This window comes from Ambystoma mexicanum, chromosome 4p (genome assembly GCF_040938575.1).
Source record: "Ambystoma mexicanum isolate Mex_15411 chromosome 4p, UKY_AmexF1_1, whole genome shotgun sequence".
Lineage (NCBI taxonomy): Eukaryota > Metazoa > Chordata > Amphibia > Caudata > Ambystomatidae > Ambystoma > Ambystoma mexicanum.
Genome location: NC_090927.1, coordinates 304250551 through 304274514, shown reverse-complemented (window position 1 = coordinate 304274514; position 23964 = coordinate 304250551). Strand labels below are relative to the sequence as shown.

At 44.0% G+C, this 23964-nt stretch overlaps 1 protein-coding gene across 2 annotated transcripts in view; it reads right to left on the bottom strand.

The window, feature by feature from the left end:
* TP53I3 (tumor protein p53 inducible protein 3) overlaps positions 1-23964 on the bottom strand; it is a 207928-nt gene that overhangs the window by 76414 nt on the left and 107550 nt on the right. For both annotated transcript variants that reach the window (XM_069605866.1, XM_069605867.1), the window contains one exon: positions 17572-17839. In XM_069605866.1, the coding sequence (XP_069461967.1) occupies positions 17572-17839 (268 nt within the window). The remainder of the gene's footprint in view (positions 1-17571; positions 17840-23964) is intronic.

Below are 23964 nucleotides of genomic sequence, written 5' to 3'. Positions count from 1 at the left end.
AGTCAACCCTAAAATTGTGTTATGTACATCAATAAATCTTTATTCCATCATGTTGTATGGACTGGCGAATGTATTGCCGAACAAACATGGATTTGAAGGCCTAAGAAACTCATATCTAGTCAGCATAGGATCATGGGCGTCAATGCAAGGGATTGCCCAAAGCAAGGCAGTCTTTTTCCAGATTAAAGAACATGAATCACAATTTTCAGCAGCATGGAGCTGAGGACAGATTAGGAAATTTGCGCCTTGAAACACTTATCTATAGGCGCGTTATAAATGCCATATCGTATCATATCATATAAATTTATCCCACAATGGCTAGAAAAGGTCCAAACTTCCTATGGTCTCCAGAGTATTAGCTAGGCATGGAGGGAGTGCACATAAGGACTGTCGCAAGGCTGGGAGTCCTGTCCCTTTCGCTAACCCGCAATTTATGCTACCACTGGCAATTTTTCTGTAAAGCTATTGTAGAGCAGTGACATATTGGAGTATTTCTAGGTTTTCCTATAACTGTAGGCTCTGTATGGCAGTGGCCGGTTCCTCTACTATTCCTTCCGTGGTATGGGAGGGAAGAGAAAAGGTTCTTGCAATATGTTCGGCAGAGACCAGCCATGTTGCAAAACTACCTCTGAAACCAGCAGGAATACACTCAAACTCTCCCCAGAGGACCCACTCACTCCCCAGCAACAGGATGATATGGGAGGGGCATGTTCCCATGATGCAGGGGCATATTTAAGTCAGGAACCCACTGAGAACTCTAGGTCACCACAACACCGGAGCTGCATTAGAGAAATGTGTAGTCACTAATGACACTGTACAAGACTGTACCTTCCTTTGCAGGGCCCTGCTCCCCCCCCCAGTTCTTCGCATGTGAGAGATTACCTTTTGTCTACTAGGTGTAGCTTAAACCGCCAAGCAGTTCTCCAATAGAAACAAAAGTATAAAAGTCAATTCCTGTTGCTTTTACAGTTTGTGTCCCTCTGCAGGGGTGTGTCAGGAAACAAGGTTATGTTAACAAGATGAATCCAGGTCCTTCCACCGGAAGATGAATGTAAAGTGATTCTGGTCCTCGGCAACAATGATGAAATGTCCAAGAGAGGGTGTTATCGTTGCCCTTCTTGCCTGAATCCAAGATGGGTGGAAGAATTCCAGTCAGGGTGAACATAGACTTTGGAGTCCGTGCTTTCAACATTGACCTGTGACATCAGCATGGTCCTCCAGATGTCAGGAAGATGACATTCCAACCCCACCCAGTGCGTATATGGGAGGGACCTTTTCCAAGTATGACAGAGTGCCATCCGCAAGGGTGTACTGGCCTGACATTTCTAATTGTTGCTATGCAATACGATTCTGGTTTTCTCTCACAGAAAGCAATATCTAGTAGCCAGGCCTCACTTTCCAATGTTTCCTGGCTGGGAAGGGCAGTAAAAGGACTTGCGCTTATCTCTGAAACTCTAGAAATGGCCTCACAACACCCCAGTTTTCAAGCAAAAGCTGCATCTGGCTCACCCTGCATCTCCGAACTACTGCAAGCCGGTTCAACTGCTATTGTGACTTTTGGAATCGCTGCTAGAACATCACTTGCCTGTTCTCCAGCTTCTTTGAACCAATTGCTGCTACAGAACCGCATTGCTTTGTCGGACCCAGACAAACCGGCTCACTGTTGAAGTTGAATTGCCACATGTCTGAAATTGAGCCACTGTCGGGCCTCCGACTAGCCTGGTTGTGCACATTGTCGCTTGTCCCAAGTTTCTTTGAGCCTCGAGCCATTGCAGAGTTGCCCATGTTGCTGTATAGCGTCAAACCAGCTCGACAGACTGGACTCACCAGAATGCACCCAGTCGAGCTTCTAAAAGAAGGTTAAATGTATAAAGCAGTGGTTCTGTCCCCCTGGCCTTGTTCTATTGACCTTTGTGAAATGCCCTTGTGACCCGAGTATTATGAACGTTGCCCTAGATTCCAGGAATTTTATAATTACTAATGTGGCCAGACCAAGCCAATTTGAATCTAGGGAAGCCCTGAAAAAGAAGCTTTTGGCTTGGTTTAACTCTATAGTGGGCCCTAATCGTGTAAGAACGCTGGACTTAAAAGTACTCCGGAGAACTCAGATTGACGAGTGGTGCTCTATGGCCAATACCGACTGCATTGTCGTGGGTTGTGGGGCCAGCAGTCTACCCATTTATTTAAACAAATATTTAATTTCGCAACATGTGTATTTATCTACCAACCTCAGAATTATTCTGAATGAATTACCGAATGGTAGTAGTCTTTGTTAACAGCTGTGCTCTCACCCTAGCTCTGTTACATACATGTCCTGCTTTGTAGCACACAGCCTTAGTTAACCCTCTAAAGGTTTGGGGTTAAGATACTTGCTGTTGTATGTGTGTTAAATGTTTTTGTTTTGTGCTTTGGTGGAGGGGTTAGTTGTATGATTTATGTCAAGCGCCCTGATGCCTGCGGGCTTTCGGCGCTCTATAAGCATACAAATAAATAAATGTAAGACCCTACTTTACATCTTAAAATACATATAATACATATGCTTGCATTTGAACTTGCTTGCAAAGACTCCTTGCTGGCATGTCGCTGTTCTTCATACCCAGAATGCCCATTTCACCTAATAGTCTGCATGCTCTGTGTATCCCCTTAAAGGGGTGGGTTGCTATTGTTTTTGATAGTTCAGTTCTTTTTTTATATATTTTTTGTAAATATAAGCTTGGCCACACATTTCTTTTATTTTGGTACCACAGTACTATTGTTTGGATGCTTCCTTGCTGGTTCACACCAAGAGCATAGCCTGCCCTTGGCCCATGCTACCGTACAGAGATGAAGGAGGTGTACCTTTTGGTATACCGGTCATGCTGTGACTGATTCACCTTTTATGATGGTTTAGCAGTACTGTAGGGCTGATAAAGTGTTTAGAAACCACTACTCATACATGTGTTCCTGCATAGTAGTATTCCTTTTGTGGCATCATACAGTGGACACAGATCTCCAGGTCCAGATTGGCCTCCACAACTGCCCGTGAATCAGGTGCTCTCTGACCGTCTGGAACCTGTCATCCCTTTGCATCCCTCATGTGGTGGGTCTTGTGTTGTAGGTCCTAACAAGAATGTGCTGCATCTTACAGGTACTGCTTTGTACAGTGATCGTTTAACTGCCCCCATCTAATTCTCCACACAGTATCCCCATCTTCCATTTATTTTCTCCCACTCCCACCTGATATCCACTTTTTAAACGACTGTTGTAATTTGGCGATATATAAAACATCAATAAATGAAATAAATAAATAGCTTTGTGCTTATGAGGTCCCCAAGGCTGGTTACCCCCGTTGTTTCCAGCTGTAGCAGCCACTTCTTGATTTACATTACACAGCACCAGAGGCGTTGCTGGGGGGGCCGAGGGGGCTATAGCCCCAGGTATTTTGGTTGTAGCCCCAGACAGTCCCGACATTAGTGTAGCCCAGATCTTTTCCAAACCTAGCAACACCCCTGCACAGCACCGTCATCAGCCTGCACACGCTTTCCTTCATTAGCGACCATGCGATAATACTCCTGCAACGGCAATGTGACAATGTTATGGTAGAATGAGTCATTTTTATAAAGTGGTGGGAAACCGCTGATGGCTTTTTTGTGATGGAGCTGAGACACAGCCATGATCGGAGTCTATAGTTAAAAACCAAACAGGAAGGTTTTTAATGGTTACAAAAAAGGCACACTTGGTCCAGCACCTTTCGACACCAGGTCGCTAGGGCTGAAAGATGGAGCGTTGCAACATCAGTCAAATGCATCCCGGTCGTCGCCTGTATGGCCGAGCACCATTATTTAGCACTGCCGTCAAGTAAAGAAGAGTTATCTTTATATAGAAGAGTTGTCATTTTAGAATATTGATGCAGTGCGCACTACCAACCGAATCATCTCTTCGGGCTTAATTGGTGGTATTTATTAGCATGTATGTATCCCTTGCATTTAATTTAGCAATATTTGTGCAACTGGTCTGTTTGATAAATAATAATACATATTAGAAGAATACATTTCAGTGGTACTCAATGTTGGGCAGATATCATCAGGTAGACCTTCGCAGCAAGCAATCAACCAGCAGAGGTATCTTATTAAGGGGGTGTACTGACTATCACCAACCCTTCTACAGCCCAACCACCACAAGGCACTAAATGAATGCCAACCCATCCAATATTATGATGGAACGCTTATAGGGAAGTTCTAAAATGGTGTTTCAGGAAAGAGTAGTGACTACAAGTTATAACGTCCTGACAGAAGTTTCGGGGGGAAACGCCTCTTAAAATGCCTCGCAACGTCCCGAAATTGGCACAGGGATCAATAGATGTGTACAGTGGGTCACTGCTTTGATTCTAGAGCACACGCAGATTCAGAGGGGGCTCAGAGTGTACAAAGCAGGCATGCAGTGGGTCAAATGACCGCTCTTCACCTGCGGTCGCATTGTATGTATACCACCTTTAAATCTTGTGATGAACAGGCCTGGGTGCAGTTACATTGGAGCTTATAGAGAAGTATATAGAGGACTGCGCTCATCTGCCCAAGACACCATCTCGGAATTTGTGATGCCTTACTGGGACTGTTTGGTTGGCAATGTACAATTTAAGGGCGTGTAACATGGTAGTCCTAGCGGGCGTGCAACACACTCACTTGCTCAAAAAATCCCTAAAAAGGTGTGCTGCACTGTGTAGGGTCGTTTTCACCTTTGCTGCCTGTGCTGTACCTGCATGTGAAGGGCACTTTACCTTTTGCAGACTCAGACATTCCTTCATGTGAGCAATTCTTACACGGTTGCTGTCTGCGCTGCACGAGCATGTCTGGGAAACTTGCACTGATCCCGCCTGTGATGTAATTGTATTTATTGAAGAACAGGGATGTCAATTACGAACAGAAATTACTTACAAGAACATTCACAGATGGCAGAGGCATTCCCACGAAAGGGGCCTATACAATAGCAAGAAGATGAGAACAATCAGTGATCCAGTTCATGAGGGTGTAAACAAGTGTGACATATGCAAGGGACAAAACAAACCAAACAGAAAATTAAGTAATTACCTCTCACAACAAGACTGCTTTGAATAAACTCTGGCAGGCACGTTGAATGCAAAGCCTTACCATCAGGCTTTGCATTGATTTAAGCAAGCTCAGAGTTTCCATGAGGAGGTGTTTTGGCTAGGGGGAGGCAGGAAAGAGTGGGAATGGCCTTAGGGATTAGCATGGTCATGTGTGGGCAATGTGTGGGCACATCTCTGTGTCCCTCCTCATATGTCATTCCTCCCTATTTGTACTCCAATGCAATCGACACATAATAGCCCAAACTAAAAATATATAACAGGAAACTTGAAAAAACTACCCTTAACCTAAGGGGCCAAGTGCTTCAAAGTAAAGAGGAGTACTATTTAAATATACGAAATTACATTATTAATACCTGCAACCTTTCTCAGGATACCCATAATCCAAGTGCTCTTCTCACAACATAGCGAGAAACATACTGACACACAATTCTCTTGCAATCCGTATTCAAAAGCTCAGGTTTCAAATCTTGCCTCTTAACTCACCTCCACTCAAAGAACCTAGCGCCAAGACCTCAACAACATAGCATCAGCTGTGCTATACGGGTCCACATTATGTATGCCTGAAAGAGTTGGGGAAACAAAACTGTCAAAGGAGCATTTGAACACACCAACTGGATGGGGCTTCAAAAAGAAGGGGTAACATTTGGTCAATGTAACCCCAATGTGCCTGTAGAAAGCATATTGCTGATAGGTGCATAGCAGAATGTCACAACTAGCCTACAGGGTATTAAAGAATGTGTAACCAAATAGAAGAAGAGATGGCTATCTTTAAAATTAGCAAGACCTCATCAACCGGCTCTTTAATGTTGCTTCATAGATACCCACAATGTCAATTCTCAGTCTCAGATGGCCACAGACCAGGTCTTTAGGCACCAAGAACAATTATCAATTGGAGTAGGGGGCGGGAGGGGATTAGCTCTTAGCCCCTTGCAGGATGGAGGAGTCTACTTCGGTAGGCAATCAATCAAAGTTTATTTCGGATTTCTCCATTATCATTACAAAAAAAATACAATCAGATAAACATAATAAATACATCAACGTAAAATCCAATTTAAAATCTTCAAGCTCCAACCCTAAAATGTTTTTAAAAAACAGTCTGATGTACTCCAAGGTGGACAGAAACATAAGTGATCTATTCGCCCATATTGTATAAAATGTGCAATATCAATTTTAAGGCTCTTTTTTTTATAAATGCAGCCAAATTATATAACAAAAGGGATATCCTCATAATTTTAAATATGGCCCTGATTACAAGTTTGGTGGTATCCCGCCAGTAAATCGGCAGGATACCACCAAATGGTGTTACCATTAGTGGCGCCTGATCTGCCGGTATTGCCGGCAGATTACAGGTGTCGGCAACAGTAAATTAATCCCCATTCTAGAGAGACCATAGGACTCCATGGGGGGATTTCTGATTTTATCGCCACTTAATACCGGCTGTTTTTTGCTGTTGGGGTGCCTCCCTTACCTCCAGCTCTTGGCTGGAGGTAAATCAGGCAACCCTAACTGGCAAACTATTAGGGGTGCAAGAAAAGTGGCAGTAACGGAACTGCTGCCACTTTTTTCCTGCACCGCCAAACTTGTAAGGAGCCCCATTGCTTCCTTAATAGACCTAATATGATTACTCCTATAATATGCTTTGAACTATTCCTTCCTCACATTATGATAATGAAGATAAATAAAAAGAAAGTGGGTCAGATCCTCATCAAACACGGTTTTACACCTTTATTTGCCAGACCCCTTGATCCAACTCCTCCTTTTGGACAGAGGCACCAAGTTTAAACAGTTCCATGTGATAATTTTGCCGCAAAAATATCGCCATACAAAAATATCGCATATATGCTGCGAAATTCACAATGGACCCTGCGGGGGACACCCCCGGAAAACTCTGCATCACTTTTTAATGTGCGGGGGACACCCCAGCAATCCCTGCTCCCACATAATATCCCCAATAAAAATATCGCCTATGGCGAACCAAACGGCCATATTTACGGCAATATTTTTGTTGGGGATAATATTACCTGATACCGTTTAAACGTGCCAGGATTATCAACCTTCTGCCTGCAGGTGAATTCATTTTAGTAATGGGACCTGGACCCAACTTAAAGCTCTTCAAATCAATGTAGCAAGCCAACGAGGGTAAATATTGAGAATTCACCACCACTGACTAAAGAGCCTTTCCCTTCAACCAGGTAAGAACACTTGTCTTGACTTGCTTTAATGTAACTAGCTCTGAGTTTTTCCCAGCTACTTACAAAAACTCCTGCCAGAGACCATACCCGTTCCTAAGCCACCTGTGTTCACCACACTCACAGAGGCCTCCAACTCTAGGAATCCCAAAACCACGTTAAAATCATCAGCAAAACCTAATTTATGCTTTGCGCAATAAGATATGAGACTGGATGGTGCTAGAAAATGAATATCCTGTAGTCCCAGCTCAACCCTCAAGGCACCACTTGGGCAGCCAGGCGGGAACCCAAGCAGTTGTCTCAAAAAACTATTCTGAACAACCTCCATGGGGTTACAATCCTGATATCCCCAAACTTCACTTCCGTATAACATTAGTGATGCAACTTTCAACTTATAGACATACAGACACCTATCCAATTTCTGAGCCCCATACAGGTGGTAAAACCGCAATAAACCCTTTACTCTAAGACAGCCTCTTTCTGCTTGGTATTTTACGTGGCTAGCCAAACTGGCAGTTCTAGAGAACAGAAGGCCTAAATACAAATATGTGTCTACTTCCTCTACTTGTTCAACATTTTGAGTCCAGCTACAGAGTTTAGAATGCTTACCGAATATCATAATTTTTGTCTTGCTTTTATTTCGTTGTAATGTATTATTCTTGAAAATTGTATTGGCATATGATATGGCATTTATAACTCGCCTATACCCAAGTGTTTCAAGGCGTGACAAGGCAAGGGAGGGGGAACAGAGAGAAGACAGACAACGATCTCATTCAGATCGCGCAAGTGCATGGGAGGGGGAAGTGGGAAAGTGCGTGGGGGGCGGGGATCAGTGCAGCACATAATAGAATAAATAACATTAAGTCAAAGTATGGCACGCACGTGGCAAGTGCAGATAACAGGTGTCAAGTGCTGGTAGCGGGACTGTAGGATACAGAAACAGTCCCCAAGTACAGGGGTTGCCAGGAAGGCAGTGCAGGTGTGCGACTGGCGGGGGAGGGGACCTGGGCCAGAGATCAGAAGGTGGCCAGCTAACCAGTGCAGTTTCAGTTTCGGTCAGAAAGTTAGCAGGGGAGAGGAGGAGAAAAAGCAAAAGGTTTTGAGGTGCTTCCGGAACCGAAGATGATTCTCCTCAAGTTTCAGGGAGGCAGGGAGGCTATTCCAGAGGGAGGCCCCTGCCGAAGACAGATCTACCGCCAACTCGTTGCTTGGAGAAGCGACTGACCCTGAGGCAGTTGGAGGCGAATGAGCGAAGAGCTTGAGAAGGAAGATATTTAGGAAGAGAGTGTTGAAGGTATTGAGGGCTCAGGCCCCAGAAGGCCTTGTGGACAATGCAGAGGGTTTTGACCTTAATCCTCGCAGCCACTGGGAGCCAATGGAGAGATTTCAGTCCTGGAAAGATACGATCCCTGGGCTTGAGGCCAAGGACAAGTCTCGCAGTCATTTTCTGGATGAGTTGCAGAGGGCAGAGGGTAGAAGCAGGCAGATTTAGAAAGAGGCTGTTGCAGTAGTCCAGCCTGGAGTGAACCAGAGCTCAGGAGACAGTGAGCTTCTGGGGGGGGAAGGAGAGGAAAGGGAGAATACCTCTGAGGAGGTGCAGCTGGTAGTTTGACTTCTTGACTTCAAAGATGACCCTGAGGTTTTTAGCCTCGCAGGTGGGAGCAGGAAGAGGACCAAGAGAGGCCGGCCAGAGAGTGGCAGGAAAGGAGGGAGCGGGTGTGCCGATGAGGAGAATCTCGGTCATTAAGGCAGAGATCGTTGGCGGCACACCACTCCTGGATGGCGGACAGACAGACAGAGATGAGAGAGGGAGAAGAGGTGGCTGAGGGTAGCCTGAGAATGAGCCGATTGTCATCCGCATAGCAATGGAAGTTGCGGCAGAGCGCGGCAATGCGTAGGCAAGAAGTGCCAGGTATTGGTTGAACAGCCAGGGAGAGAGGTTAGACCCCTTGGGAACACCACAGGTAGAGATAGAGAGGGAGGAGAGGAAGGACCCAAGTTGAACCTAGGAGGGTCGATCAGAGAGGAAAGAAGTCAGCCACGCCAGGGCCTGACTGGTGATACACAGGTTATCGCGGAGACGGTTGAGCAGGATGGCATGGTTGACCGTGTCAAAGGCAGAGGAGAGATCAAGTAAGATGAGGACACAGGGGGTGTTGGAATCAAGGTTGGAAAGCAGGTCTTCACGGATGTTCAAGAGAGCAGTTTCCATGCTTCTGGCAGCTCTGATACACCCAATATAAAGGGAATTTGGAGTTAACCCCAGTAACACGGTTTCATCCGCATACAATAATGCGCTATACTCCACCCTGCCCAATTTGGGATCTTACCATCAGCTTTGCTTTGGTCAAAATCGGACAAAGACAATGTGAACATCAACGGGGTCAGCTGACAGCCCTGGTTTACCCCCTTATTGGTGTTAAAAAAGGGGGTAATCCCCCCTGAGCTTCATTTCATTGTATTGAATTCATAGAGTGCCTTTCACCAGAAACGCTGTTACAAATTGGTACAATTGCATGATAATTCAAAAACAGCTTTAAGGAGAAGGAGGGGGAAAAGAATAGAATCACTAAGTTGATTGAAGGGACAGAAGACGAGCTTTAAGATTAGACTGAAAAATACAGAGATAAAGATGAACGGACAGAAAGAGGGAGAGAATTCCAGTGTTTAGGGGCTAAGAGTAAAAGATCAGAAAGGCTGAGGATACACAGGGGTGTTTAGGACAGTAAGAAGGAGCAGATTCTGTGATCAGAGAGTCTGAGAAGGAGAACAGAACAAAACTAGCGAGGAAAGATAGAGGGGAGCCAAGCCATGAGTACATTTGAAGACCATTGAAAGAAAATGGTAGAGAAGGAGCCATTCAAAGGGAAGCAGTGAAATAGACAGTAAAGAAGGTGTAATAGTAGAGCAAAAAACAGAAGACAACCGAGGAAATATAAACAGGTAGAAGGGGAAGAGGATGTGTGACAGGGAGTCCAAAAAGGAAAGAAGAGCAGTAGTCGATGTGAGAAAAAACCAAACAGAACAGAAGAAGGTAAGTAGCATGAAATGAAAGATAGGGGCGAGCATGACTAATGTTAAAAAGAGCATAAGTACAGGAGCGAGCAATAGAAGAAATATGCAGTGTAAAAGAAAGTGAACAATCAAAGATAACGCCCAGATTGTGTGCAGAATTGGAAAAGGGCAAAGAAGAAGGAGGAAAGAAAAGAGACAGCGGAGGAAGAGCAGGAGGAATAGTTGAAGCTGGAACAAACAGAACCTCAGTCTTAGAGGGATTGAGGTGTAGAAATGGACATGGACATTGAACTGCCGCCTTGGTATCCCTATAACAAATTTGAATCAACTTCAGCAGCCCTGATGGGACCCTCATTTCATCCAACCTATGCAATAGAGTGGCCCTGTCAATTGAGTCGAATACCTTCTCCAGGTCAAGGAAGGTAACATACAAGGTCCCCCACGACGTTGCAATATTTATTAATAATTAAACTCAAGACAAACCAGTGAACAACGGTCGTAAAACTATGTCTGAAGCCTGCCTGAAAAGATTGCAAAATATTATTCTTAGCAACCCAATCCTCCAGTCGAGAAAATACATTTCGAGAAGATTTTGATGAGACATCCAATAGGGAGATAGGTCTATAACAGGGTGGGTCCCCCAAAACCTCCTTTTTAAAAATCAGGACAATTATCCTGCACCTCCAGAGGTTAGGCACCTCAACACCCTTTGTAACAGCTGGAAATAACCTGCCCAAAACGGGCAACCACCAGTATGGGAAACACACAAACAAATCTGATGCCAGCCCATCCGGGTCTGCGGTTCTGCTGCACTTCATTTGGCCAATCACCTCTAACATCTCTGTATTCGTGAAGTGTATTTCACCTTTAAGGCCACCCTCTCTAGACTAGGGGGTCACTTCAAAGCTTGTCAAAGAAAATACCCTGAAAATGTGATACCCATGTATCCTTAGTGATTGCCCCTCCATGGGGTTTCTGTGCCAAGTCGCAACCTTTCGCCACCAATTTCCAAAATAATTTATTGTCATTGTTAGAGACCGCTGTTGCAAAGAGTTGCCACTGAGTCTCTGTATAAACTTGCTTCTTTTTTTTTTTTTTTTTTTTTTTTTTTTTAGACATTTCTTATATGCTCTTTTCAAATGGTAAATTTAACCCGCCACAAATTTTCCACACCAGATTGCATTATTCAAGATACACATCTGCTTCCTACACTCACCCACCAGGGGTTGTGCACATTAGTAGAGAGTGAATCCTTTAAGTTCCCCTTATGCCATTTGCATAATTTTTCTGGGATCCTCTCAGCCAGACAGGAGAATTTTAATACCAATCCTCTCGGTAAATCTCTTTAGAAATTATTAGATGCAGAATGGCTGAGATTTTAATCGGAGACTAGACATGTTCCCACCTGCAAGCTGCTCAGGTGAACAATACAGTGGCTGCACTCCCTATCCTCTGTTCCCTCAGATAAAGGCTGGGCGCTAAATAGATCAACAGATAGCACCAGTGGCCGATGATCACTCCCCAGCCTATCCTCCACCCTGAAATCTCTGACCTCTTTAAAAAGAAAGCAACCAAAATATCATTTAAAATTGAGGAATAAGTCCCTCTTCTAAACATATGCATGGGCGGATTATCTCCCGCTAATCTTCCATTCAATTCCACAAAATGTATCTCAGCCATCAAGTCAGCCAACTACCTACCCCCTGGGTCCGGAGTATCAAAGACAGGGCTCCTTCCAGGTACCACACACACCGGTAGGCAGAGCAGGGTGCAAGAACAAATTTGGCCACCTTAACCAAAGGACTATCTCATGGTCTTTAACACCTTGTCTCCCCACTTGAGGAGCAAGATGAATGCAGGATCCCAGATAATCTAAATTGAATCGCCCAGACGTTATGGGCTCTTGCCAATGCAGGAAGAAATGCAGGTCCCTGCTTCCTGAGAAAGCAAAAATACATAAAGACATAACAATCTTAAAATAGGAGGGTGACCAAAGCCTCTTGGGTGGGTACCATTTGATTTGCTAGCACCGAACGGCAAATATGAACCATTAACTCATTCATTGCACGGGAAAAAAAAAAAAAAAAAAAAAAAAAAAAAAAAAAAAAAAGAGTCCCAACCTGTTGGTTGAGATAACAGTACAGTGGTGGTGTCCTTTTATAGCAGGCTGCTCTACCTCTAGGGAGCCAGCTGAAGGATTTCAGGCAGGTAATGGTGGAGTTCCAGAATTGTACAGTGATAAGCAACGCAGCAGGAACGCGCATATGCTGTAGCCTTCTAGACTCAAGATGCTGCTGCCTTTCAGCATCACTGAAACTGAGGAACGGGGGACATAAAAAGGCAACAGATTTGTCTGCCTTGCTGGATCTTGCCCATAGGGCAGATGAAAACTCTGCCCCTGTCTGCTCTGGTCGAAATGGACATCCTTGAATGCTCAGATCAGAAAGTACCCACCTCACTCAGTCAAAGAAGGTTTGGAAAAATACTTAGCCTTTGGGGAGGAATTTCTCAATGCCCACACACCTTTCATGTTCATGAGGTGCACTTGCACTGTTGCTTCCTCTTCTGAACCTGAAACTGAGGAATGCTTGAACTGTTGCCTTATGAGCTGTATCTGTTTGGGAGTAAGACACTTATCTTTTTTTTTTAAACATTACAATCTATGAGTAAAGTGCTGGAAACTAGAGACCCCAGAAGGGTCCTGAGAAGAGAGAAATAAACAAGCTCTTTCTATAATATATAAAGCTCCTATGGGTATTGTAAATTGCATTGCATCACACAGGAATGACACACCAGCTCCTATTTGGAAACATTTGAAGCAGTGGACTGAGCAGTGATGGGAAACCTTCAACTCCATGTTATGCACTTTTATTGGCACAACAATGAGTGAGCATCACTGAACAATAACACAGTTTGCACTACTACAGATTTGAGTATGAAATAAGGCACAGTATACATTTTGCTCAGGCCTTTTAGGCAACTGACAAGGTTAGATTGCATTTGGCATCATATTATGAATTACCCACTACCCTGCTCAACTTGTGGGCATTCAATGAACAGATGAACACAAACCAAGATGAGGCTTCTCTGCCTCAGAGAACTGGGCTGGGATTCCTCTCCAGACAGGGAGGGAGCAGATGGTGGGTGTCCTAGCCTCCTCACATCTACGATGATGAGAGCGTCAATTGGTCATAGCTACGGTTGGGTAGTGGGGCTTCTGCCCCTTTAGTGAAAAAGGAGTCAGAGCACATTCACACAGTAGATTGCAGTATTCCACTGTGGTGAACAGAGTAAGAAATACGCTGGAGACCAAATAGATTTTGAAATCAAATATTTTGTTCAAATACAGGATTGTCATTAGAATGTTAAAAACAGAACTGGGCAAATCTGGTCTCTTGATCACAATGATGTTCCTTCAAAGCTTGGATGGCTCTGTGCAGAGTCGCCTTCCTGTGACCTCATGTACGGTCTACTGAGGATTCGATGAAATAACCAATGTCCAAACTCCTGTTTTAGAAATATCTTGTTCTCTCTGTCTGGTTGGGGCCTTTCCCGGTTCTCCCCTACAAAAGACATTTTTCATTGGACAGGTCTTAAACCATAATATCTTTGTCATTACACTTTCTGAAGTAGTGAACTTGCAACAATGAATACAGTTCCTAACTGTGGCAGCAGTCGTTTCCCATATTGTAGACTTTTCTTTGTTGAGTCACTTCAGTAGCCTCACCACGGCTCTTGCTATCTCTCAGGCAGGTAACAAGTTGAGTATCACACATTAAAAAACAGAAATGAGTCTTGCCATTCTTGTATCAGTCTTTCTTACAACAGGAGTCACTCTCCTCTCTTCAGTTTCACTATGACTCTTACCACACAATACTGTGCGCCCAGAATGTGTTGCATCAATGACTCGTAATAGAAGCTCCATGTCCCACATCTGTTTCAAAAACCGCTCTCACATTATCTTGCAGCACTTAACGGGATAATGAAAGTGGCATGTCACATTTGCAACAAAAATTCGCATTAGAAGCTCTGCAATTTCACCCACCTCCATCAGACTCTTGCAGGGCTAGTTTACTGCGTGGAAATGAACGTCGCATATTACATTTGCCCTCCTCGTCCTCCATGTCAATGGTGCTTACATGGTGCATTACATTTGTTCTACTGTTCATGGCAATGTTTCCCTTGGCTGCCCTGTGCCTCCTTGGATTTTTAAATCTCTCTCTCTCTCTTCCTTTGAGTGGTGAAGATGATTCCCTGCTTCAAGATGACCGTTCGTAACGGTATCAGGGCCCGATTTGCATGTGGGTGTTAAGTACCACAAAGGTTGGAAAAAGCGTCGTTACTTAAGACCAATTCTGAAGGTGGCCCATTCTTCAGAGGTCAGTATGAATGCGCCACTTTCAGAATATATGTGGCGGTTGCTAGGATGGTTGGAAACCAACCTAGCAACCGCCACATTCGTTACCTTCTATTTAAGATGGGTATTCTTGTGGCATTCCTCCACTTTTTAATGTGTGTTAAAATGGTGCACATGTACGGTACCATTTTGGTGCCGGTATTGTGGAGGAGTGTCACAGGAAGCCGGTCGCAGTGCAGGTGGGTGGAGGACAAAGATTAATGGTTGGGGGGTGGGACGGGTAATTTGTAATGTAATTATCAGGCCAAAAGGTGAATATTGGCATACAGCTGCCACATTGTTTTAAAGCATGTGAATAACGATTATGTCGTTATTTAAGGAAAGTGCTGCTGAGAATTTCCATTGTGCCCGTTGTCACCAGAAACAGGTGCAATGAAGGCGGTGCACTGTCGTGCACTACGAGGACGCCCAGGACCACTTGAGAATAGTGGTGGAGCCTGGCCGTCCACATCTGGCAGAGTGATTCGTGCTCTTTAGCACGCTCACTGCGCCAACATCAGAATCGGGCCCTCAGGCTGTTGGGAAATGTCCTTTCTGGCCTCTCTCTCGATTCTGCTGGAGCCCTATAGGGTTCGCAGTCACGTAGACCTATACACAAATACAGAAGGCAATGGAATACCAAATATGGATGAAAATGGCCATATTCATTTAACATTTCATTACCACTCATCAATTCTGTTTGATTGACTGGGACCCCTTCATACCATTGAAAAACAGTGTCCATGACGCAGAAGCACTTCTCAGGCCCCAGAAAACATGTAGGTCTAATCAGGACATGCATTGCTCAGGTATGAGATCCAGCAAAGTAAACACATGGGGCCCGCACCTCCCCATTCCCCGTGGACAGCCTGAGGTACCAGCAGACTATCCAAGCCTGTGGGTCTGCAGGACATAGGCTCACACCCTCCCCCATAGCCAGGGGAAAACACCAGGATTATTACAAATCATCAAAATTATGGCCTAGCACTTAACTGCTGCACTAGAGAGGTTCATATCCTCCTCTCCACAAACGTGAACTGTAGGCACTCCGGTCCCACTTCTACCTTAGATGCTCACGTTCCTCCTGCCTCCAAATGCAGCACAAGCACCCCCATACCTCATCCTCCCGAGCTGTTAAAAAAACATAGTGCTCAGTGCTGCCGTGCATAAAGGGTAATTTCAGGTATCTGCGGGCCACAGGACCCCCAGAGCAGCACTGGCTGGTGAACAGAGCCACTGGGTTCATAGAACAGAGTGAGAACAGAGCAACAGACCCTACAGATAAGTGGTGTATCGCTACTTTTACTCCCTAAAAATAGGCAAATACTACTCCCCAAAAATAAACATGGGGAGTAGAAATACTAGAAAATAGAAAATAGACACGTAGGACCTTGTGCCCCGGTTTTCACTTGCCCAGCTATATGGATATGTTTGGACCACTAGTGCATGTACTACCACAGGAAGAAACTACTATTTTCACTGCCTGATCGGAAGTAGTAAATATGCATCCCTTAATGTGCATGAATAACTAGGTACAAAGTAACCATTATTACAAAAACTAACAGTTTTCCAGTTAAAACACAGTATTACTTGCTTATAAAATACCCCTATTGGGAATTGGACTTACATTTTACTCACTAAAAATCATTTTACTCCCAACATTAAAAAAAAATGGAGCAAAATACTCCCACTTCCAAATCTTATCTGGAGCACGGAGCGCAACACAAACAAAAACATCTGTTACAGGGCACTGCAGAACGGGGACAAAAAGGCTGCATGCCCGGCCCTCAAATCCTTATATGAAGGCATTTCCTGCGATGCAAATTCCGTCCCAACTGCCCGTGAAAGCCAGTGATTTACAGTTAACTGATTTTAACGAATGAAAAAATAGATAGACATTTTAACGAAACATAAATAATGAGAAAAAAAAACGTTTCCCCATGATTAAAACCCCAACCCAACCTCCTCCCCACCACATGTAGCCCCTTACCCCACCCCCACATATAAATATATTTTTTATCATTTTATTTTCGTTATTTTTTATTCATTTAAATTTCATTTTCTATTTTTTATTTAGTATAATCACTGGATACCCTTCATAAACAGATGGTCCTAAAAAAACACAAGAAAACATAATTGTGATGAAGATGGGCTTTAACTTCAAAGTTGAGACCCCAGTGAAAGTACAGAATGTATGTTTTTTTTCTATCAAATCTTTACCGCCATTTCATGTATAATTATCGCAATACTGTTTATTGGAATTCACGCAGAGTCCAGTATGAAATAATTGTGGTCCTGATGAAGGCGTGCTAACTACTGTATGCTGAATTCTTTATGTGATGTCGACCCATGCTACTCTCTACAGAACTTCCTATGGTAAGACTTCTTTTGAGATCAGTTTCTCCTATGTGACACCAATGACTTTTCAAAACGTGTCTGATGTAAAAAAAATCTATTTGAAGTGAATGCGTGCTCTGTGTGTAATGTATGTTACCCTGTTTCACCTGTCCTTTGCATAATGCTGTATGTATTTTATCAATAGACATGTTCTCTTTTGTAAATTTGAACATTAAAAATAATAGTATTTTATACTAATACTGATTAAATCATCATAAGATTGATTGAATCAGCTAAACTTACCAGCTAAATAAACATTGATTGCTCTGAGGCCCAACTAACGATGAACCTCGTTTCATAAGACCTTAAGTTGATGCCTCACAAAATGGATACAAACTAATTTCCAATCCGAACACACGTTTATTGTAGTAACCACATTGACAATATTCATGCATGTAGTTGTATACCTTTGTGCAGAAACACATCCTACACTTGGTCCGATATGTACTATAAGTTGATTTCACATTCTAGATGGGCAAGCATCTTACCTACAAAATGCAGCAGCTGGAAAGCAGTAAGCCATCCTTCCGGGATGGAGGCAGCTTGGGTAGGAGTGAGGCCTTCTGGGATAGGCATCACATACGCCTCTGGCACCGCTGCATACTCTGCATTCGCGCCACCGGCCATGAGCGCCATTACCGAATCCCCGCTCTTCCAGCGTCCCGCACAGCCAGGCCCGGACCCAGCGATGATCCCAGCAGCTTCCAGCCCCAAAAGTTCACTGGCTCCTTTGGGGGGAGGGTATTTCCCCTGCCTCTGTAAAGATTGCATACTTTTTATGCAAATTTAAGATTTACTCACAGATTTTCAATCAATCTACTTATATGCATTTCTGTTCAGTGTTTTAGTTATGTTTCCTCCTTATTTTGCTATATATTAAACAAGTCAAATTGGCAGCAATACAAACTTAAATCTTATTGATCAGCAAAGGATCTATGTGCTGCATCACCAACATCCACAGCCCCCTAATCAGTATCTCAATCAATTGAAAAAAGTGGAAAAGAAGCTTGGTATTCCATGCTGGTCAGCATCAGCCTCCAAAATAAGCCTGCCACAGGGAGTGCCTAAAGCTGTGAAACGACTTGATGATTAAAGGGATTCCTCATGGTTTACATGGATACAGTGCGGGGAATGGAAAGCATATACTTAGGAGCCCACCTGAGCGGGCGAGAAGCCAGGATGATGGAAGGGCCATTGATTGGGCTAAAATAACACTCAAATTTATAGAGATGGGCTTGGAACATACTACAACAACCTGCCAATGTATGAATCATTATAGTGAAATGTTGATAAAAAAAAGTATATTAATTTTTTCCGATGGAACCTTCAATTACCAGCACGAAAAGTAATGGGTGTTTAAAAATGCTTTCAAGACTTAGAGAAATAGAGTGAAAGAAACTGCATTATGCCATCACTTGTACTCATTGCTTCACACTGCATTCAGCTTTATGCACCCACTCAAATGTTTAATCTTCAAACATTGGTCTCTTTTCATTGGCATTCCTCAGACTGCATCCACTCCCAATACATACTCACTGCTATATCTGCAGCCATCTAACGTTAATCACACTTTAATGAGCATAAATGCAAAACAAAGACAAAGAGCTCAAGGGGTAGTCTCTGATTGCTGGCAACAGTTGATCTTTGTGTTTCGGTGTTGTATTGTTGCTCAAACATGGCCTTTTAGTTTCCCCGGCTTCGGGAACTGGGGAGACAATTTTGTGGGGAAATCCGGCATAATTCTTACATGGATCCATGTCAAATGTAATCTTAGGAGCTCTTGGTCTGGTGTGCTACTTAATACAGAAAGTCCCGCCTTTGAAAACGGCATCTCAAACACATGAGTTTGGGGAAACGTTAAGAAAAACTCTCTCTTTGCCATTGTCTTCATAAAAGTGCTTGAAAATGTGGATTGGACAATTATTTTCACAAGTTCTCCTTTGACCAAATGTTGCACTTTTAGTGAGAATGTACTCGTTAATCATGCCACTTTGCTGCATGCTTTATAGAAAAGATTAATGAAATTGCCATCAAAATATGAGTCACCCTCCTACCTGGCAGAGAAGCCCATCTTATGGCGGACATGGACAGACTAGAGCAGCAGATATGCAAAAAAGAAAGCCAAAGAGTAAGCATTCTCTGATCCGTGTGACAAAGTCCCATGTTTGAGGCAATAGAAAGGAAAGGTAGGCGGGAGGTGGGGGTGGGGGGGCAGGGTGGGGGGGCAGTGCAGGTACCACCACCCACTTCCGGATGCGGGTGTCAGTCGGGGCATTAGGTGGACCCTCCAGGCTCCAGTCCATCCCTAGCCTTGATTGGTTTCATTGCCTGGTTGGCCTTAAAACTCACTGGCGGTAATGGAAGATGCTATACCAGAGGGAACACAGTTGTTAACCTAGATCTGTTGGTCCTAATACTCATTGCAGTATTGGGACGTTGTCAGCTCATGGGGAGCGGAGAACATAGTTTGGACAAAGGCTCGTAAGGTTCCCAGAGCCATAATAACGGGTATCAACAAATCCTCTCAACTTGATAGAGATGCTTGCTTCAGGGCAAGACAACCGTCAGCAAAGGTTGCTGACCCAACAGTATGTGGCCCTTGCACGTTCCCACACACAGGGGTCCAGACATATTAGAAAATTAAGCTTTTACATGAATATTGAATACATGGAAATCAGGAGCTCACTGTCAACAGTGGACTGAGCTGCCCGTGAACTAAACCCAACATGTCAGGCAGATGCTTTATGGCATAAGCTGGCTGAGCCACGACAGGCCCTTAACTTACTACCGGCACCTGCCAAATCTGTAGTCCAGAAGAGTAGCATCCAATCCTCAAGCACAAGCAAATGTTCCCCATACCCAAGCACACTCCACTTAACCACCCAGACACTGGCCAAAAAGAGGGATAAAATACGAGTAAGACTGACAAGTGGTGTGGGAGTCAGGAGTGTGGATGCACCAGGGCTGGAAATGGAAAGAATTTACTGAAGAGTAAGACTGACTAGTGGTGTGGGAGTCAGGGGTGTGGATAGCACCAGTGCTTGATATGGAAACAATGTACTGGGGAAACTGTCACCTCTTTGGATGGGCGGGGCTGTGGGAAGGAGGGGGTGGGGCCAAAGAGCTTGGCCACCCGGCCCGGGTGCACAACATAACATCTCCTGATATAACCCAATTCAGGCGATTTGCATAAAAGCAAAGAGCATTATGGGAACATCATCATGTCCACAATTTTAAACATGCCTATAGTGATTGATTAAGAAACCCTTTTAAGCGAATAATGGACTCTTCCATTTTGATTGGTCACAATATTCACCCTAATGAAGAGAGGTCTTTAAATTGCAGGACTTTTATACCAGTTTGTACAGCTGTATGTGAGGCTTTGGCAGTTTCTGCATGCAGTCTCCAGTGCTGCGTCTTCTGAAAGCTCATTGAAGAAGGGGTTAATCGTACGTGCAATACTTGTAATAATACAGCTTCAGAACAGATCTGGTTGATAGTGTTTAGGGCAGCAGCTCTGTGGAGTTATAGCACGCCTGAGCAACCTCCGATCCAACAACTGGACTTCTACCAGAAAACTAGGCAGCGTTCAGTGCTGAGTCTTCTCAAAGCGGTCTGCTTATTGAGGCACAAGACCTGGGAGAGTCATGTGCTAGCTCTGTCTTGTTCTGGCCCATTCCCTGCGCTAGCACGGTGGAAATTAGTTAATGGTGGTGTAGCAAAGAGGAAAGGTGGGGTGACACTGAAGAGGAAAATGAGTGAGAGGGGGCGGGGGAAGGAGAGCTGAGGTGAAGGAAGGAGAGTCAACGAGAGTGAAGGAGGGGAGGTGAGAGAGAGGAGAGCGCTGGTGAGGGTGAGAGAAAAATGGGAACAGTCATAAAAGGGAGAATGAAGAACAGAAGACAGTGCAGGAGGAAGATTCTAGAGGGGGAGGAGAGTGAAGGGCATAGAGACTAACATGTTACTGCATGCGCGTTCCAAATAAGGATTTCAATTTAGACAAGAATAAAAGGAAAGCTTATCAGAAGAATAGAAAACTAGATGGGGGCCGCCAGTGAATTATGTTTTATTTTACAGTCGTCTACATACTTTAGCAATATATATATTTTCTTTTTATGATTTAGTTTATTTGAAAACTTTTTCATCTGTTTCTTTAAAATGTGGAGAAATAATAAAAAATAGTGTATCTCAGAGGTTTCTTCTGTTGAGTTCCAGTATGTTGCTGAGAAAGCGAGTGATTGTGTATATATATTTATTGTTTTTCCCACTGAGTAGGGCAGCCCATCTTTCTTCTGTGTTCATTTGTTGAGATGAGAGGGCAAAGAAGGTCCCAAATTGCTTGCGTTGGAGTGCAAGTGACTGACATTCCATGACCAGATGAAATATGGTTTCTGGCGTTGTTTCAACTTTGCAGAATCGACAGTGGTTTTGTGTAATAGCAATCTTCCTCACAATAGCAATATTTCAATTACTACCAAGAACAAAGGTACATCTCTGTTTTGAGCCTGCTATCTGCCTTTTGGTCGCACCTAGCCCAGTTCTAACTCTTCTCATAACTTCCCCTCTTTCCCAGGAATCAGTTCCCCAATCTCCTTTTCTCCAGCCACTAACTCAGTTACCCACCGACTCTTGGACTGCACCCTTCCTCCAATGTCTTCATTACCTATTTTTGTTACTCTCCATCATGTCTCTTGACTTTGCTCCCTTCCTCCTTGTACTCACATTTGTCCTCCTTCTCACATAGCCCTCAGCTATAACTCAGTCTAACTTCTTCTCACTGACCCGGTCCCCATCTTGCTCCTCTACCCCTGCACCTACACCCCACAAACCTGATGCTTCCATTCTCCCAGGATCTCTAACCTCATCTATCCCCCACACCTACCACACAACACCTGCTGCTCTCCCCCACCTCATATCACTCTTTCACTTGGCCTATGGAATGCACAATCCCTCTGCAGCAAGTCTTCCCACATCACTGACCACTTTGACGGTTATCCCCCACAACTTCCACATCTTGCTATTACAAAAGTCTCGATCTCCACTCATGACTCCAGGGACATCATTTCACCACAATGCCAGGAATAGCGGAAGTGACATTACATGACCCTTGACCTCTGATGACATCGACCCCCACCCAGAAGTGACATCACAGGAAGCGATGCAACACGACCCTTGACAAAACAGGAAGTGGCATCACATAGCATTGTTCCTAAGTACACTATGCAAAATACGGTTACGATATCACTATAATGTGATATACATTTAATTCAAGAATGGATCACCATATGCATCGTTAATATCAGTGTTTATAGGGCCATATTACCATCAGTCCCCCAAATAGCATCCCTGCATGAATCTGCCACACTAGTGGCTCTCCACACTGACTCTGCTACCTTCTCCCACTCTCTGTACATTTTGGGACGAGCAGCGGAGTGGGGTTGCTTATCAATAAGGCCCTCACCACTGTCACCTGACCCCTGTGATAGCACTTCCTCCTCTTTTGAATTTGCAACTATTCTTGCCTACTGTTCCGGCTCTCTAGCAACGCACTGGCCCAGTCAACTCTTCTTTCCCTGACATCATACCAGTGGCCCAGACATCATACCATGGCCCAGTCTCTTCATACCATTATTTCCATTGTCATGCTAGGGGACTTTAGCCATACACCACACCCTTCGCACCGACCCGCCTTGAACTTAACGCCCTCCTCTCTGATCACTCCCTAGAGAGCCAGCCTACCCACTCTGATGGGAACTCTTGACATTGCCTTTAATCGCTCACCATCTGATCGCTCCATTGTTCACTTTAACCAATCAGTCCCTCCACCCTCTACTCCTCCTCTTCAATGACCAAGAGGAAACTCAGGCAGGCCTCTCTTGCCCTTTATCTTGATGATGCGAGGACCTTGCTGCTGTCTCTCCCCTACTCATGCCTCTTGTATTGATGATGCTTTTTGTGACATTCACTATGCACTTATGACTCCCTTTGAACAACACTAACCTGCATGCACTGTGGAGGATCAGAAGGAGGATACGTAGGCTGTGAAGACATTTTAAGCATTATGTTTATTGTAAAGTAAAATAGGGCCCAACTCTCCTTATATCTATGGGGTGTTCCCTACCTATTTTACTAAGGTGCTCATCAGTCAAGATGAATGTCCAAAAACAAGTCCGTCCATTGTTCAGATCTAACCTATCTGACCCAACCACTAATGTAAGTAACTAATGACAGGAAAATGACTCCCTTCTACGGATTGCTTTTTTTTGTCAAAGGGTTTTCTATGTTCTTCATTCCACTCAATAGACCATACGCAAACAACCTCTCGTTATATTCTTGATTAAGTTCTGTAACTCTTGTAGAGGACTGCTATTTTTCGTCTCCCCTTTTATGCATACAATCTTACTTTTGTGTAAGTACCTTCTCCCTTTCTTGTCAAGTTCTAGCCTCTCTTCTGTGAGGGGTCGGAAATGTGAGGCGGACAACTTTTTGAGATTTTATTAAATGATATAGGTCGGTGAAACGCCTCACTGTCTCTACCCTAACGAGGAGATTCCCTGCCTAAAATAAACAAAAGGAAACACTCTATTAAAGGATATTTGGCCTACATACTTGTACATTCAAACAACATAAGGAAACATATGGCAATGTCTTTCAACAGAAAACATAATGCATCATTGAGTTTAAAGTATAACCAATGTCTCTTCTGCAATTTCCCTCCCCCAGATTTGAGCTATGGTTTGCTCAACAGTTCCAAAAAGTAAGGTAGGAAATCCTGGTCCTTGTTGACAAAGGACCAATTCAGGTCTTGGTAAGTTCAATTCAACAATAAAGTTCCACCACTTCAAAGAAAGTAAGAATCTTCATGTATGTCTTCCCAGTAA